General features: G+C 43.9%; 1 protein-coding gene across 4 annotated transcripts in view; it reads right to left on the minus strand.

Annotated features, from left to right (window-relative positions):
* CACNA1I (calcium voltage-gated channel subunit alpha1 I) overlaps positions 1 to 19366 on the minus strand; it is a 157762-nt gene that overhangs the window by 59050 nt on the left and 79346 nt on the right. For all 4 annotated transcript variants that reach the window (XM_035346899.1, XM_035346886.1, XM_035346895.1 and 1 more), the window contains one exon: positions 7328 to 7425. In XM_035346899.1, coding sequence (XP_035202790.1) covers positions 7328 to 7425 — 98 coding nt within the window. The remainder of the gene's footprint in view (positions 1 to 7327; positions 7426 to 19366) is intronic.

Consider the following 19366-nt stretch of genomic DNA (forward strand, 5'->3'; position numbering starts at 1 on the left):
ACTCCATTAGAAATGTACAGCATCAGCTCTTCTTTCTGAGCTGCAGGGGTCACATAACACTGGGGACAATAGGTAACTCCAGTGGCGTGGCTGCAAGCCACTTGCATCGATTCTGTAAACACCCTGAAGTTCTTCACATATACCTAGCACTGCAAAGTAGGGCAGAAAAATGCAAAAATATTATGTAAAGTAATGTTAATGCAACTTCTGGTTAAGGTTTAACAGAGCTAATTTCCTCTTGCTGTCACCAGCATGAATCATGTTTCTTTCTACTGCAGGCAGTGATGTGACATTAGGTGAAACGTGTGCGAAGGGAAGAATCAGGCCCTAAATACACAAAGATCAAGAAACTTAGGCTTGTGGTTGTAAATTGCCCTGCCCACACACACAGAGTGCAATTTGCATTAGTGTATGTGACATTATCTTTTACCCGATAATACATTGTCATTATTGCTCACATTTCCATGGTATCCATCGCTTGATAGGTCCCATGGGACAGATTCTGCAAAACAGCTCAGCTCCCATTTAGGCAGCAAACTACGTGGCTGGGCTTTCGAGAGCGCCGTGTACACTGAAGGCTGAGCTTGTTTGAAAAGGCAGCAGAATTGGCACAATGGGAGCTGCAAGGTTCTGCGCATTTTTTAAATTCTGGCTGTGCAGGTTCCCCTGGAGGAGAAGGAAGGAATAAAGATTCCAGCAATGGGCTCTTTATGACTGGTGGTTTGTTGTTGTTGTTTTCTTTTTGTGTGTGTGTGCTTGGTTTTCCCAAACTTGCTTTACTTCCAGTAACACAAACTCCAAAGCGCTATCGCTAGCTCTTGTGATTTTTATCAGAAGTCTTGGGATGTGTGGCATTAACTTTCAGATGTGAAATCTTGCTATGGTTTGACAATCTCAGGTCACATTAAGAAAAAAAAAAAAGCAGGAAAATTTCTATTCCTCACTACTATGGGGAGAAAGAGGAACACGGGACCTGAATCACAGGTCTAAAGGTCTGAAAGCTACAAGAAAAAATAATAGTAATCTGTGATTCTTTTTCCTTTTACTTTTATTCAGATATCTTGATATCAAACCCAGCTGATGACTTAAAAGGACACAATTTAAGACTTTTGAATACTTGTTTGTAATAATAGTGAAACTGAGCAGACTAGTTCAGAGAGGGAAAAATTGCTTTCTCCCATGATCTGTGACCACAAAGAAAAAAAAAAAAAAAAAGAACAATGTGTGGTACAAAACAAGACATTACCAGCTGTACATTTCCTGCACTTCAGTGTTCCCCAGGTCTCTGCCATGACACTGCACTAACAAAGGGATATAATTTTCTTTTTGCTTTTTCCCAGTTTTAACTTGATTACCCATTTAAACATGTGGCAGTGTGCTGCACACTGCAGAATACACATGAAAAACAGTGCTAAGGTTGGACAACAAGTAGATAAAATCGGAGCCTGTTTTCAGGGACTGAAGACTTCCTCTGGTATTACAAGAGGTGGATCTGTCACAGTCTATTCAGTTGGTTTAAAAGGCCCTATAGAAGCACCGATTTGCAAGCCCATCCAGTATATTTGTCTGTGACTTGACAGACTTTATATTGGTGCTTGCACTTCTTTCCGTTTTGATTCCTCCCCTTCCCCATCCTCAATTTCTCGGTGCCACCCTACATGCAGAGGTGCGCCACACCACTAAGGTGGGAAAGCCTTTGCAAGCCGTGCCCCCCAAAACCCTGCCACTTGCCTCTCGTGCACGCCTCCACAGCCCTAGCTCCTTCCCTGCTCTGTTGGTCCTCACACTGCTCTGCTCCATCCCGTGCAGTTTTCCTGCCTCCTGAACGTGCCCATCTGATTTAGGGCTCAATTGACTTGATAAAGAGCTGTGCTGCTCAAGGAGCAGTGCATAAGGGGGAAATGGGGCTCTGAGTTATTTTTCCATCACTGATCTGACCCATCTCCAAGGAAAGGCATCCTCTGTTGGCCTGCTCCAGGCACAATTATCATTGCTCTGTTCAGTGCTTCGCTTCACTTGGCTAGGAGATTGGGTTGGGAAGGGAGGATATCGGCTGAACTCGACCCTGCCAGCATCGCCTACAGCTGGCAGCCTTGTCTTCGGATTCATTTAAGTCACACATGGACTGACTTGGGCATGAAGAGGGCTCTTTGGCCTCTTAACTCAGATGTATGGATGCTGTGAAAGAATACGCTCTTGTCCCTAGGCTAACCCTGCTCAGGGTTGAGCATGTGCCTGGATTAATTTGTGTGGTTTAAGTACAGTTTCAGTGTCACTAAGATGTGATAATAGATGTTAACTGAGCATCTTATATGAAGTGAAATCAGGCTAAGTTTAAATGCTTGGGAAACACATAACATCTGAGTTTCAGTTACCTCTGCACAAATAAAGCCTTGAAGAAAAAATAAATCCATAATGGTCAAATGAAAACATACATTTCTGAAAGGCAATCACTGTTGGAAGAGAACAAGTACGTCAGTCTTCCTTCAAAAATACTGAGGCATCTGAAGCAAAGACCCTGCACAGGTGGGGTTTTAGAAGAGGATTCTCATACCCCTTTGCATTTCCAAGTTCTCGGACAGGACTCTGCCTGTCAAATGCTCTTGCCTTTTTGTCTGATGTAGCTGTAAATGAGACTGTTTTACAGCCTAATATATCTTAGTCAGAAACTAATTTCACACATGCTCATCAGTGAAATTAGTTCTTCAAAAACACATTTAGAGAAGTAAATGTCATCACTTTTCCCGTGCCAGGTGTGGGGTTCGTAGCCAGATCGCTCCGTCTTAGGCACTGTCACGGCACCGAACACAGGTAGCTCAGAGTGGAATACAGATTTAAGGCATATAAATGCAAAACACCTGCTTTTCCCATTCCAGGGTTCAGCTGCTTCAGGCTATTTTTGTATTGCAGCTTTGGTGTAGTGGGATGAACAGAGGGCTAAAAATTAGGAGACGTCAGCTGGATTCCTGATATTGCTGGTGACACTCACTGGGTCTCACTCACCCAGTCTGAAGCATGAGGAAGATTAAACTAACAAGCCCTCATTTGTATTTCTGAGATCTGTAGAAGAAAAGTAGCAAAATCTCATCTATTTGGACCCATGGAGCTACTATAATAATAACAATAAAGAAAAATGGGGCTAGACCAAGATTTTCCTACACAGCAGTTTTGCCAGTAAAAGTGCCTTTTCACTGAAATGGAAACACTTTGAGATGGATGTTGTGATAGCTACTGATACTTCATCTAGCAAAAAGATAAGGAGGGTGAAGAGGGAAAGCGTTTTGATAAAGTTGAAATATTCTCAGTATTTTTAGAATTACATAGTTGAAATTCTTTTGTTTTGAAGCTTCTTTATCATGACTAAATACAGGAAGAGATCGAAAAGTCAAACAAGCTACCTAAAATTAGGCAGAATAAAACCATATTAAAATGCATGGGAAATGCTTATTCTTGTTCTGAGAAGAATATATATATATATAAAGCATAACTTCCCACAAATCTGAAATTCTGTTTCCTGCACAGCTAGAAATAAGAATATAACATTATATTTCTGATGCCTGTACCTCCACATAAGTATTACTGCTCTCACACACCGAGTATTAGCACATGTATACGGTTTCTATTCAATAAAGTTGCTATGCAACACTCTGCAACAGACTCCTTCACTTCCGTACAGGGTGCTCAGCTGAAGTAATCTGCTTCCAAATGATGAATCAGTTACTAAATTGTAAGTGGAAACGGGAAGGCATCAAACACAATGCAAAGACTCTTCTTTGCATAAGACCAACACTACAAGAAGAGTAAACTGAAGAAACATCTTCTGCTTCAATGTTGAAAAACATAATAACAGAAGTGAAAGAAATTCAGATGATCAGAAATGACTACAGACTCCCTGCTCAAAAGCAGGCAGAAATAAAGCAAAACCAGCCACCACCACCCCACTCCCAAACCTTGTGCCGTGCTGTGGGAAGAAGGGATGAAAGAGCTAGCAGTAACAGCGACATCTCACCTAGCAACCTACCACACAATTGCAAGAGGACAATAACAACAAATGGAGGTGGAATTTCACCCCAAGCCCAGGACACAGGCGTGCTCAGAGCAGAAAGCAACTGACTCTGACACACACCCAAAGGGTATTTTGCCTCTTTACACTTGTTCGGTGGCTTGTCACACCAGCTTGCTGCTCCAGAATTGAATCAGAAGGTAACAGGACCAGAAGCAATCTGTAATGTTTTGTTTCATGCATTTTCAGACAAAACCCCAAAAAGCAGCACTCCTGGGGCTGTAGTCGGGAAAGCAAGAGATAAGCAGGAATGCTAATGAAGGTATGATACGTATTACAAAAATAGGGCACCTCACATTTTCTCTAGTACTCTTTAATAATTACAGGTGAATGTAGGAATGATCAGCCAAGTCAGATCCACAAACTACTCCATCCACAAGTGTAGTCCAAAATGGTCAGTAGCACATCCTGCTGAGAATTGCAAGAAATGCAATTAATTGCTGATAACTGGTAGCTAAAGATCAGATCTAACCCTGAAATGGGCAAGTTTGAAATCCACAAGTGTCTTACATAAGCTCTCATTCCTTGGACAATCCCCGTTTACTCACTGCAATAGGCCCACGGTGCCCCTTGATCTAGAGCTGGAAGGACTGCCCCTGGCAGTGAGTTTCAAGGTCTAATTATGAAATGTGTGGAGAACCTCTTATTTAACGGACGTTTGCCTTAATGGACATTATGATACCTTAATGGACATTATATCTGCCGCCTTTTGTTTACACTAGCTGTCCTTTTCTTCTTCGGTCATGATTCAAGTAGTAGAGACTATGCATCCTTTATGCTGTATGTAATGATTACAGCACATCCATTTGTCAGCTCCTTGTGCTCCTCACAAGTCTCACTGTAGGGAAGAGCTTTCAGTAACAAGTTAAGAATGAACACAGGCAAGAAGAATTTAGACGTATCCAATCTGGGCATTTAAACTTCAGCCTTGTCTTCCTGCCAAGAATATAAAATAAGTATATCTGATTTATCAAGCAGGTGATGCTTTTTCCTCTTCCACACTGCTAGAATTTCCTTAGAGTCATTCTATATTGGCTCCCTCCTAATTATCCAGTCCACATCATCAGGCTCTGTAAACACCAGTCCCTATCCAGGTGCTCACATGGAAGCCTTTGAGATTGGCTGCTGGTGAGCACTGGGCCATGCTGTCCCATCGTGGCCTTCTGACCATGGCTGCATATCTGTATTTGGGATTAACACCCTGCTTCTCCTCAGACATCTCTGGCACTTCCATCAGGGTCTCAATCATCCTCTGCCTCTGGTTATTTCCCTCTTCGTTTGCTAGCACCTGCAGCTCCTCCAGTTTGGTAACATCATCACGTCTCAATAATAGACTTTGCTCTTTCTTCAGATCAGTAATGAAGAACTTTAAAAAGACATTAAAAAAAGATTTGTGGCCAAAGGTCCTATTAATTATGTTTGCTGTACCCCACTGGGCACCTTCTTCCAACGCAGCACATTCCCATTTATCATAAGACTTTGTTTACAGCCTCTTTGCCAGTTTTCAACCCACAAGTCAGTGCTTCCTCTCCCAGGGACACAGATTTCATTTTTTCTTTTTTTTTTTCTCTCTCTCTCTTTTTTTTTTTTTTTTTTTAATTAATAACAGGATGTCTTTCTTCCAAAAAGTTCTCTCTATATAACCACAGATTTATGTAGCGAGGAAGATACATAAAGGTTTAACCACAGAGTGGAAATTAAAACAGCATCAATTTCATACAGGTGGAGTTTTATACTGATAAAAGGAGCAGACAGACAGCGTCACGGTCAGGACGCTCAGGGGAAATTCAATGGCTTGTGCTCTGCGGAGGTCAGCCAAGATGATTGAAAGCCTCCCTAGGGCCTCTACATCTACAGAGAGGGTCTCTGATGGGCCAGTGCTGGTCTGTCCTACACCACTCGTCCCCCAGCATAACTCCTGCAAATGGGGGGCCAACTCCAGCTTGTTGCAGGCTATAAATAAAAATAAAACAAGCCCTCAGCTTTTTGTTAGTCAGGTTTTGCTCCTGAACACCAGGGCCTGGCAATTAGCATGCCTTTGGCAGGCATCTACAGGAGTCAATTGGGTATCGTTCAAGATGTTCCCGCTCATCGTAAAGGTTAAGTCTGCACTGATAATAGGGATCAGCCTCAAAGTGGTCTCTGAGCGCAGACTTACAGGACTGCTAGGAAGCAGGGGGGAAAGGGAGCTGCCCTGCCATGGTTGGCCATACATCCCAGAGGGCTGAACAAGCCGTGCATGACCTCCAGGGCATCCCCCTTGCCTCAGTATCAGCTTCCAGCAGAGATGTTCTCATCTTTGGCTCCCCCACGATAGACACGTTAAATGCTATGTGTATGGTCAGTGCCCAAAACAGCTGCTTCTCTCCCCAGCCCCTTCCTGCCACTCTGGGCACGCTGAAATCAGCCTCAACTCCTCGGTCACACCTTGTGGCCCTCTCTGTCCCTGGCTACTGGCAAGAGAAAAAAACACACCCAGCAAGAGGGACAGGACCACTTTCTAGAAGGACTCTGCATGGAGCCACAGATCCCGATATCTGTCTCCAAATAGGTGTCATCCTGAAAGTGACTTTGGCACAAAGCAAAAGCATATAGGGAGGGAGGAGGAAGACAGCTGTGCAAACTTCCTCAGATCTGGGAAAGAAAAGGGAGAATCTGAGCTCAAGATAAGGATTAAGAGAGCTCTGGCAAGGTCTTAGCCACTGCAGACAGCCTGATTAAGGAGATTATGGGGAAGAGCAGAGAGACTTCCTGCTATTCTGAGACAGAAAAATGTATGGAAGAAACACTGAAAGTCTCATGGGGCTGTACGTGGCAGCTGCTGCCTTTGAGCAGGAAAGAGCCAGAAACATCGGAGTGAGACAACTAGCTGAGTTCAGAGCTTCTGCAACCCCTGCACCCCAACGGTATGCAACCCGCCAGCCGGCTCACCTCCATCCACTCAGACACAACCAAAGCCTGAGCCACCTCTGTCGGTACCTCCTGTGGTTAAATAACAATGGCAATGCCTGCTAACTCCCATACCGGGCTTGCAGGGAGAGCAATGCTGACTTGAGAAACAAACAAAAAAAGGGAGGCAGAATGAGGGAAGAACCAGAGTTCCTCCACAATGGGGAAAAAAGCCTGCACACACCATGTGGCAGCCTCCACTCATTTAGCATCTGAAGCCAGCCCAGAGAAAAAACACTGCACGCAGCCTTACTGATCGTGTGTTCACCATGTATAGCCCAAGCTGGCCAGGTATGAGAGGCAAGCACGACTTACTAGGCACACGGTTGATAGCTTTCAGGGGTCTCAGGACGCGGACGGTACGGATTGCAGACAAGTTAATGTTTTGGAGATCCAGGGAGTACTCCACCATCCTGCAGAAGAAGAGAGAAAGAGTTTAAAACAATCCAAAATCCTGGCTTGAGATACGGGGTAGGGTTGTTCACACAGTCAGCATGGTGCTGAACCTCACTGCTGCTCTGTAAAGCTCTGCTGTAGGTGTTCTCCCAGTGCAGGATGAGGTCCCTGGAGGAGGCTCATGTTAAGCTGTTTTACCTTGCGTAGAGGCAAACTACTTAAAGCTGTAACGTTTTCAGCTAGGTGGGAAGGCTTCTCCCATAGCTGTGAATCACTCCTTTCTGACAGCAACCAAAAGAGAAAAATCCTAATTTTAGGACATATGCTAGACCTCAGCTTTTCTAACCCAGCAGCATGCTCCCTAAATAACCTCAAGGTGCAAATAGCTATGACTAATGTGTTGGCTTTGCCACAAGAGCAGCAGGTGCAGGTTGCAGAAGTGACCTGGCCCAGCATCCCTTAGCCCATCGCTCCTCTCCTTGCCCAGTATGGCAGATGCCCAGGTAACTGGCCTACCTCTGGGAAAGCACCAGGCGACACTGAGTTATAATAACCATACATGCTGGCCAGCGAAATCCACCTGAGGATCTCAGTGTTTTATGTTTTATTGAACACAGGTGCTTGAGGCCTCTGGGAAGACATGAAGAGGGGATCAAAAGGGTGACAAAGCTGAGAGGTGAGACAGCAGCAGAGTTAGGGACAGAAAGTGCTGCTCCTGAATCTTCTCTCAGACACGACTAATGAAGCTACACAAGGCTCCTTTTCCAGCCTTCCAAGGTACTTTGGAGATGAAGGAGGGAGAAGGAAACACAGCCTTTTGTTAGCACACCCCTTCGCAAACCAAAAGCATTACAATTTATATAGAAAGACCCACAAGTCCATAGTCCAGTAGCCTGAAGTCCACCCAGTCCCTCTGCCCAGGCACCACTGAAGGGTGAATGAGAGAGCGTTAGTGATGATGAGAGCTAGTCCTTAAGAAATATCAGGAAGAGGACTCGAGTGAAACATTGTCACTATGTGGATGTGGTCCCCCATGTCCAGGGGCTGCCAGTTCCCCTCTCACAAGCTCTGATCTCCCTCCTTTTTCAAATACAAAACAACTTTCTCCCAGCCTTTCCATACATCCCGACTCCTACATTTCTTCAGACTGCACTGAAGGACTGATCCTTCCACTGATCACCCTCTTCACTCTAAAGGACCTTGAAGAGCAAGTGTCAAGTTATCTGTCTACACCTTTCACAAAGGGACTTGCCAGAGTGATAGATTTTCAAACACAATAGGGTAAACCTGTCGAAGTGTTGTGATTATTCTCTCTCATGCTCTCTTTCTTTCCCTCTCTCATTCCTTTCACTCTGTTCTCTCATACACTTTTAGGGTAATTGCATGAAATAATTCTTTCTGTGAAATGCAGTGGCATTCATTTACCTCCCCGGAGCTGTCAGTTCCACATATACCAGAGGCAGAAGGAGAGAGGAGGGATTTCATGCAGATAATCAAAATACACAGACACGCACAAGATGCAACCCCCAAAAAAGTACCAAACCCAGAAGCAACATACAGATAGCCTACAGAAAGCATTAGTGATAGTCAAGAGACTCAGGAGCCAGTCAGCTGAAACTGGGAAGTGGGTTTTAAGGAGGAAGAACACACAGCGATATACACACACAGGCATAACTACAGGGCATCACACAAAGGACATAATGGCCTTGTGCAAATGAGCACAGCCCTTGAGCAGGCACTGATCAGCCTCACTCCAAAAGCATATAACAAAATGGCCTCATCAGTGTGATGTTGCTCCAGAATTAGACAGACCTGCTGAAACTTTGGAACTACATTTGCAAGCAAAGCATGATATCCACGTCGCTGTATTGCTCCCAGGACGTGGGCTAACATCTTATCTCAGCACGGAGACCTAGCATGTAGAGGAAGCTTCAGGATGAGGAAGTCTCTATGCTGCAGCCCGTTATAAAGGGTAGATACATACACAAAAACATAAAGGTCTCCAACTCGGTGAGGTCTCACAGAACCTTTTTCCCTCTCCTGGAAAACCATGTCACCTGGAGCACTGGATTAGGGCCAGAATGATGAAGGCAAATACGTATATATGTATATTTGAGCATTAGCAGAACAGCTTGAAACACACTTGGTCAGATGCCAAATTAGCAAGTGACCCCAAAATATGTCTAATTTTGAGACGTGGTCTTCTCTGAACCGCAAGTGACTAAATGAGAAGTCCTGAAGAACATCATGACCCTCACAAAAACTGAATGCAAGGTAACAGCACTGGGTTAGAACTGAGAAGAAATCAGTAGACAGAGGTAATATCTTTTCTTAGATTAAGCAATACAAAATTCAGTTAAAGATGAAACCTCCATTTAGAAACTGTTTGGTTTTTATCCTACAAGAGGATAAAACCACCATGTTCCTGCTATTGCTATGGGAGAATCCTGAACCAGGTGCATGTTCCAACTCTACCAGGTGGAATGAGTTTGCCACCTGTGTAACATGGCCCATGTGTTACTAGAAAAGTAATAATCATTGAAACAGAAAGTGCAGGTCCTTGTGGAGCAAGATGAATGCTACCCTAACTGCAGCTATGCAGTTCAGACAGAGAGCCAGCCTCCTGGACCCCTTGGCTGCAGATCTGCTGCACAAATGTTCCAGTTCAGCTAGGAAAAAAAAAAAAAAAAAAAAAAAAAAAGCGGAATGGTCAATCGCTCTGCCAATGAAAACAGCAGGCTGTTCCCAAGGATGGGTCAGAGAAGGGCAACTGTTAAATTTTTCAGAGAGCAACTTCTAACGAAAATGAGCTCAGCCCTAGCAGGCCCCAGGGCTTTGGCTGGCTTAGCAGACCCATTCTGCCCACAGTTCTTCCAAGGCCTCTGGTCTTGGCTGTAATAACAGAGACATATCAGAGTCATGCCTGTTGTAGTCATGTAAGTCGTACCCAAAACAACTCCAGCTCAACTTTAGTGCAATTCTTGCAGCAAGGGCCACTCATTCTCCCCTTTTTATTCCTAGTAATAGTTTTATCGTCAGCTTACTCACACTTCCCTTTGCACAAGGGCAGTGTGTCTGTACCACAATAGACTGCAGGTGAACAGGGTGAAGCAGCCATTAACAATAAATAAATAAATAAAACTCTTTGTGGTCAAAACCTGTTGTCTCCTTCCCCTGTTGAAACAAGATCTCTAAATGACCCTGCTGCAGTCACTGGGCACCTGCAACGTTTCAGGAATTGCCAGCCCAGCTGTTTTTGCTCTTACCCATCTCCAGCCAGCTCCCCACTGCCTGGAAACCCAGTACATGCAAGCCCTCTAGGGTTGGGCTGTACCTGATGTCCTACTGTCACCTGTTGGAGGTGCAATGGGTTAACGAAGTCAAAAGGAGATCTCACAGAAAGAGATCAGCCAGAAACTGACAGCAGATTTATGTCAAGAGGGTGACATTTTCCCATACCTGTGTCCCAAGGTCTCGTGATAGTAGATTTCAGGCTCACAGTGCTTATCTGGACTCTCAGGCAGGTACCAAACTTTGGTGCTTCGATCCCTGTTGTGCTAGCAACCCAGGGAACCACGTGTTTGCTGGGTGTTCTTTAACCAAAAGCACAACAACATTAAAGGTGGTACAAAATAACCATCTCCTTATTAAATCCCACAAGCTTTCCAGGCTCCTCATCCTGGCTTATGGCATCTCAGTGCAGTGAACAAGGGCAGCCCCCACCATCCAGCTGCCTTTCTCCACTCTTTCCTGGCTGCTTTAGACATGTTTTGTTTGTAAAAACTTGGTTTCTTTAAGATCTGGAGGTAGTTGGACAAAGTCATGGATGTAGAAAAGCCTGTGTAGGTTGTGAGCTGTCCTTTTCCCTTACCATGACAGGGCAGAAGGGAACGCATCCCTCCCAAGGGAAATGGCAGCTCATTTCTGGCACTGCTAAAGTATTCTGTGGCCTCTGGCGCGGGTGGGCGAGCACAGGGGCAGGTTACAAAGCTGGAACTATGCTAAATCAGAGAGAAGCTCCTGATCTGTGATGGAATTTGAGCAGTGAGCTGTCAAGATAATTGAATTTATACAGTAATTCTTCTTCCCTCGATAGAGATTTTCTTCTTCAAAACTTTCCACGAGAAACTCTTCTGGAAGGAAAGGGGGTTGAGGCACACACTGTCCCTGCACCACACGCACGGTGGGAGCACTGCTGGGGTGGGGAGCAGGACAGGGGCACCAGCTGCCCGCATGGGGTTCACCCTGCAGAATGGGAGGATGCCTGGCAGGCAGCACTTCTCCACTCCAGCTCTGCCTCCCCTCACTCTCAAAGCACCCCGCACCCTCCCTACCCCATCGCTCTGACTCATGCCTGCCTGCAGCATTTCCGCCTCTCCATTTCATCTTTCTGGCCCTCCTTAACTTCCATTCTCCATTCGCCTTTCCCTTGTGTTTTTCCACTTTGCCTCACATCTTTCAATTCCCTTCCCAATCTTTTCATTCCTCATCCATCTCTGTCTTTGTTCCTCTTGTTCCTTTCCCTACCAATCTTCTACCTGCTTCCTCCTCCCACTTAGTCTCTGTCTTGCTGATGAACATTGGCCTATGCCCAGGCAACTCTGCTTAGCTGAACACACAAGAGACCCCGAGTTTAACAGAGCCGAGGCCAAACTAGCGCAAGGGAACAAGTGAGCAATTTGTTAGCGCATTGACCCTGTCCAGGAAGCGCCTGGCCTGGCATACCTCCATCTCATGCCAAGCCACTGGAGCAGACAGCAAACACACGGGGACAAGGGGGCACGCACAGCGCCAGCACTGCACACCCACGCTGCCCACAAGACCTCAACCTCAGCAGAAGGGCTTCATCAGCCACAGCCTGGCACCACTTCTGCTCCTCTGCACCCGCGAGAGGGTTTAGGCCTGCCTTGGCACTCTTCGCTTCTTGGGCGGCAGTGAAACTCAGGAGAGAAGAGCAATGCTCGCTGCCCAGCAGCAGCAATGCCCAGCCAGCATGGCTCTGGACCAGCAGGACCCAAGGAATAAACACCCCACAGGGTAGACATAGCAAGAATATGAGAGCCACGTGAGGGACCCAGAAAAAAAGCCAGATTTTATCTTGCTGTATGCATAACCCAAGATAATGTACTCATGCAGTGCCTGGCTAGCAGCTTCCCCGCAATTACACACAATGAAATCCATGATTAAAACAGTTCAAACATTGCCATTTACCTCTTTATATTTACATCTCCTTATACCTTTATTAAATACTTATTAGCTTTCCTAATCTTTGCTCTTGAACTTCTATTTGCTGAAAATTAGCACCCAAAAATTAATATTTAAAATGAATTCTGGAAGTATTCATGAAAATACTGAGGCAGAATTTTTTTTTTTTTATGACACAAAGCCAATATGTTTTTTGTTAAATTCAAAAGCTGTCTAATTCCCTTACTCTGATAGGGGTTTTCAATTGAAATCTAATTAACTGCAGTCTAATCAATTCATATTTCTTTGTCAAATAAATTTTGGTTTGGCACTGAAGCAAGAAACTTCATGACTGTGACTTCCAGGCTGTAGCACCAGGCTTGCTGTCAGTCTCTGTGCAAAGAGAAGCTTTTGCTGCCTGGGGACTTTGGCCATTCAGTCCTTGCATCTGTGAGCACCCGGGGTGACCAAGGCAGAAGACAGCTTGCTTGTTCTGTGCTTTGAATTCCTTCAACTAAGTATGCCACCTTTTTCCTGATTTTTTACTCCAAATATTGATACCAAAAGCTGGAGCTGATGTTGCCGTTTACCCAGATGCTCCCCTGACACATGAGCCCATGGAGCCCATGAGCCCATGGACAGCTCAAAGCTCCTACCTGCAGTTTGTAGGGTGGCAGTGGGGGGCAGATTTACCCCTAAATCTTCTCACTGCTCTGGTAAGCACCAGGATGAGAGGTCTAGAAGGTTTAGGTGCCTCTGCTCTGGCTGCAGAGACAGTGGCTTGCAAAGCAAAGGCGAAGTAAAGCTGGTCCTCTCATGGGACAAGGCACTCTGACAGTCTCATAGCTCCTCTCCAGACTTATATTAATGAACTCCCCTGATTAAAGGAGATTAAAAAGCATGTGCATTGCTAGATCCACCCTGTTCTGGCCCTCTGTGGCTAGAGATACGGTAGTTGCCAGGGAATGCGTGGAAGAGCTCTGTTGGCTGAATTAGTGGTGTGCAGAAAAGAGAGGGCAGGCAGCAAAATCCGCTTCCTGCCATGTTAGCAGGGCCCCTCAACCTACTGGTGTGTGTTGTTCCCGTTTCCTTCACTTACAGCTGCAAGAAGGAACAAGTTGGGAATGGGCACAGGCTTCAGGCAGCACCATCCACGTGGGTCTGCTATGGGCACACGTGGGCTCCTCTTCAAAAACGTTACCTTCACGTCTACCCTGGTTCCCTGTTAACTGGTTCTTGGGACTTGATTTTCTGCTCTGTGGCCTTGGGTTCCCCTGTGATGCAGCAGGCATGGGGCTGGCAGTGCCCAGCACAGACCCCACTGTTGGCTGGCTGCAAACGCCAGCAAGCACTCTGCACAGATACTCAGAGAACCTGCAAATGTTGGCGTGGCAAGCATTTTGCACAGGTTCTTTTGCTCCTGAGGCCAGGAAAATGCACCCTAAATAGATGAGCCGAAGTCCTTTCGGCACCTGCTGCAGAAATGATGGGATAACATCATATGGGACGTGTCCAGACATTACACAGCGGGTCGCTAAATTGCTCTGCAAACCACAGTGTGCTCAGCTAAGTAGACTTGCGTATCTCTTTTAAAGTTATAGCTCATCATACTGCATAAAGGCAACTCTCTGCTGAGATAAAAGCTGGAAGTTAGAAGCAAAGGGGAAAAAATGCCTTGCTAGTAAAACAAGGACTGAAAAAATCATATCTCCCCCCACCCTTTAAAAAATAAATAAATAAAAAATAAAAATAAAGAGACTGTAACTGTTAGCAAAAAGATATTTTTCATGGAGTAATAAATTACTAATTACACAGTTCCAGAGCTACAATGCTTAGTATTCCTAAAAAAAAATACAAAACGCAACGGTCCCCCCAGTATAAAAGTTCCACTTTTTTATTACTTTGTAAAATTCCTCTACAAGCAAAATCTTGCTGAAGGCTTCCAAAGCCTGTGAGACTGCTCCCTGGCTGCCTGGGATGTGATTATTTCACACCCCTGAACACTCAGACTTCTCTCCAAACTGAGCACTAAGAGAAAACGTCAGAGTTTCTTAACAGTTTCAGAGACATGATATGAAAAGACATAAGCAGGTTTTCACACTGTGATAAGAAAGCCAGAGGGACTGGGCAAGCTCAGATGACTGAAGACAAGTGACAAGGCCTCACTTTTGAAAACCAGGAGACTGAGCGCAGGCTTCTGGATCTGCATTTCATTGCTTAGCCAAAAAAAAAATAAAATAAAATAAAAAAATAAAGAAAAGTATTTGCATCTTGATCCTGCAAGGATTTGTGCAGTAAGGAATTAGTTTTTAGGGAGGCAAAGCATTAGAGGCAATAATTGAGAGCTACACATAATGCACGCAGGGTACCGCTGCCTCCTTGTTTTGATTCTTCTCTGGTGTGATTCATTTCGTTGTGATGACTCTTTTCATTTCAATATGTTGCACATCTATGGATAGCTTTACTAGGGGAAAGCAAATGAAATAATTAGTATCATTAAGGAGGAAAAATGAGTGTGCGTTGGGGGGGAGGGCAGCAATTCTGATATTTCTGCCTTTGGTTAAGATGATATTTAGCCTGCTGCTTGCTGGTTTCCATCTTTTCTCTGATCACTGCTTGAAACACCTAATTGCTGTATTTATTACAGTTTTCTCTAACTTGCCATAATTTTATAGAAACTTCCATTTGGCATTGAAGACTAGCTAACCGAGATTTTCTGAGTATTCTGCTGTTTACATTGCTGCTAATAAGTATTTAATGGTCTGAGATTTTAAAGTCAGAACTATGCAGATTCCGGCCAGGTCCCTGAAGGACCATAGTTAATTAAAAACAAAGAGAAAACAGAAGATTGGCAGCACACTTTCCTGTCTCGTGAGATTAAGGTCTATTAGCATCTCAGGCCAAGCAGCATCTCCCCAGCGTGGACCATTTTGTTGCCTGAGGATGGGGAGGCATTTGAGGCGGGGGGCTGATACCTCTCATCCTTTGGCCCCCTTGCCTGGCCTGAAGTGCCTTGGGATGAACTTGAGGTCCTAGAAATTTGAGCTGGTGCCTTCCTTGTAAGGAAAGAATTGCTGCTCAGACAAACTTGCACTGACACTGGACAACACAGGTGAGAAAAAGGGTGAAAATTGTTCAGGAGTAAGAATTCGGAAAGCAGCATCACTGCAGGCTTATGGAAGAAAGGAAGTAGTATCTAAGGATTTAGGGGAAGCAGAAATCAAGGACTGTAGATAAGCACCATCGAGATAAGGTCATAATAATAACAATAATAGTAATGATCACAGTTAATAGAGAGCAATGTGTTCCAGACTCCTGGTGTGGAAGCTGCATAAAGCATTTCAAAAAAAAAAAAAAAAAAAAAAAAAAAAACAGCTTGCTAAGAGGCACAAGGAGCAAGGAGAAATGTTCTGCTCAATCTAATGGGTTACCAGACATGGTGAAGAAGGGTTCTCCAGTTGTACAGAGATGCCAGAAAACCTCCTCCAAAGGCTGTGTAACTATCCAGAATGGAAAGGGTTGCTTTGGAAGGGAAATTAAGATATCAAGAGAGCTTCTGTTCTGTGACCGAAACAATAGATAAAAAGGCAAACCTTTGGAAGGTTTCCAAACTTCCAGAACAATATTTCACCGATGATGTGTTTTGAAATTAACTGTTTTACTTATGCTATGGCCCAGATTACAGACAATTTCTAAAGAAGATGGACAAGAAACATTCAATCTGGCAACAAACTGCAGGCTGGGCCAGACAGGTAGGATGGGAGACTTGCAAAGCTTCGACCTACCCCTGGAGAAGCAGAAACATTAACCAGCATTTCATTGGAAATGAATTAGTTTATAGAGAAATGAGAGAAAGACCAGTCAGCAGACTGTTAAATGAAGAACCAAAGGGGAAAGCGCTGAAATTAGGAAAAATGTAAATCCTTACAGGGCTTCCATGTCAGGAACAAAACTAATCAAGGCTCTAAAAGATGTAGAGAAGAGAGAAATTGTGTCATCTGTACACTAGTGCCAGGGGCCCGAGTAATAAAGAGAATAGGAATTGTTCATTTTATGAGCATAAACAGACTAAATGGCAATAGGAAACCTGGTGGGAAGATTCGCATGAGAGGAATATTAAAGTCAATGATTTTAACCTAGCAAGGGAGACTCAAGTGGACAGAAAGGGAGGGGGCGTAGTGCTCTTGGACAAATTTCGAGTACAGACTCAGTGACAATTTGGAAATTAAGAGTTAAGTTATGGATTAATTTTCTACTATTTAAAGCAGAGAATTCCTCCTGGCTAGAGGTATGAGCTGACAGGAGCTTCGTGGAGTCTGACAAAGGCAAGGTTCTGCAGTTGGGCTGGGCTGGCCCACTGCCACAGTACTGGGTAGCAGCTCTGCTGGAAAGGACCTGGGGGACAGCAGGTGACATGTGGCCCGTGGTGTACCCTTGCAGAAAGGAAGGGATGGTATTGGTTTGTTGTTGTTTTGTGTGTGTGAGAGTGATCGGTGAACTTAAAGCTGGGACTGCTTAATTACATGTGTCATGCACATGACAAGTAAGGTCATCAGCACTACTAGATATACTTGGTGGATTAGAGGAGCCATATTCATGAAGCTGAAAACACATGGAAACAGCCATGTGTCAAACCGGTCAGGATAAAGAATTTAATTCATGAACTACGGGCAACAAACAAGTATTACTTAAGAACATTTTTCAGGTATCCAAAAAGTACAAGAGAGACAAAGCTGAAATGGTTAAAAAAAATAGTACAAAATAAGCAAAAGCAGAAATATAATGAAAACAAGGGAGGGGAAGCTGATACTAATGAATATAAATTAAGAGATTAAAATTCTAGAAAATTTGTAAGAGAACTGAACAAACATAAAATGGTACAAGTCAATCACTAGAAGAAGAAAACAGAATTGTCATGAACGGTGTAAAAAGGCAGAAACATCAAATAAAAAAAGAAAAGTTCTATGGGGGAGGTTAGATGATAAATTTTTTACCATAGATGATGATGAGCTGCTTTCAATTGCAGCTGTGACCAAGTATTTCACCTGTACCTGTCAAAACAGGGATACTCTAAGATAAGCAGGCTTGGACAACTTATATCCAAGAGTTTTTAAAGAGTTGGCCAAAAAAGTCCTGGACCAGTGCTGTTGATTTTTGGTTAGTCTCAGAAAACTGGGAAAGTATCCAAAGGTCAGAGAAATTCTGATGCTGTGCCAGTCCTTTAGCTACACAGTGATCTCAGTAGGCTGACTGGACTGATGCTGATCACAGCACAGTAATGAAATCGTCAATACGTGGCTTTGATAGATTACGGATTAAAGGTGGATAATAAAATTAGCGGTAATCAACACAGGTTTAAGGAAAAATAGACATCATTAAACTAATGTGCTATAATTTCTTATGAGATTACAAGTCTGGTTCACACAAGTAATTATGTTGATATGACTGGAATGATATGAAATCATCATGACATACATTAGCTGGAGAAAAACTGGCTAAGTAATAAGCCTCACACGCAACAGTAAATGGGGACTTATTTGTGAGCAGATGTACTTCTGTAATGTACAATTCTTGCCACTCTGTTCTTTATTTATTTATTACAATCTGGCAGAAAAAAAAAATATTAAAAAAAAAAATAAGCACTGATAGATTTTGCAGTTGAAGCATATTTTTGAGAGAACAGAAAAGAAACAAGGAGGATAAACCAGCCATACAGAATAGTATGAACTGCTTTGGAAATGTGGATAATATATATGCCAGCACGAACAAACGTAACACCACATATTTGGGAACAAAGTTTGCTGTCCCTACTAATAGGAAGGGATTTGCTTTCTTCAGAAGAGATGATCATGAGGAGGAAATAAAAATACACAACGATAAATAAATAAATAAAAACCAACTTGAAGCCACTGGAGAAAGTAGCTGAATAAATTAATAGACAGGTGTTGTGACTACGTAGGTTACTGCAATCCTTAGCTGTAGGAATAGGGAAATTTGGGGTCTGAATAAAGAGACTGTATTACCAATGTTTAAGGCACTGAAGTGACGACTTGCTCTGAGTGTCTTGCTCTGCTGTCCACCACAGCTTTTTTAAAAAAAGCTGTTAAACAAACCCGCAATTGTGTCTTAAAATGACAAAATATACAAGTCACACCATTCTCAAAGGCAAGGTTGGGATGGGATTTGATCAGTTTATGAGATCGACGTTGCAGTATGATGATGGAGAGAGGCAAAGATGGGATATTCTGTGACAGCCTCTCCCCAGCTACTGAACTAGTTAAGGAAAGATTTCAGATATATTCTGTGCACAAGCCTGTAATCACAAGCATCCCCCTGCTCATGCAACAAAGCCCTATCCCCTTAAACTAGCTACCATCCATAAAAGTATATTCCATAGTAGAACAATCTGGGGGGATGCTGCAGAACAGGACAGACAGACATAATTCCCATCGCAGATCTCTAATTATAGCAATTGGCTCAAGAGAGGCATAACAAACACTCCCTGGTAGAATTAATGCCCCAAGGGCCGGGCAGGTTGCATGAATTGACTCCTCGCACAAGGACACTCACAACAGAGTCATGTAACGGGACACCTGTCTCTGAGAGGGACATCTCCAACCACAGTTGAACACAACTCTTATTCACTGAGTAGAGCAGGCAGTAGAAATTACTCCCTCTTCATTGCTAGAGAAATGCCTAACTTAAAAAGGCAATGAGCATTATCCCAGAAATAAGTGACTTCTCCTAAAGTTGTGTAGAGAGTCTGGCCTAAGT

Source organism: Oxyura jamaicensis, chromosome 1, assembly GCF_011077185.1.
Source record: "Oxyura jamaicensis isolate SHBP4307 breed ruddy duck chromosome 1, BPBGC_Ojam_1.0, whole genome shotgun sequence".
NCBI lineage: Eukaryota > Metazoa > Chordata > Aves > Anseriformes > Anatidae > Oxyura > Oxyura jamaicensis.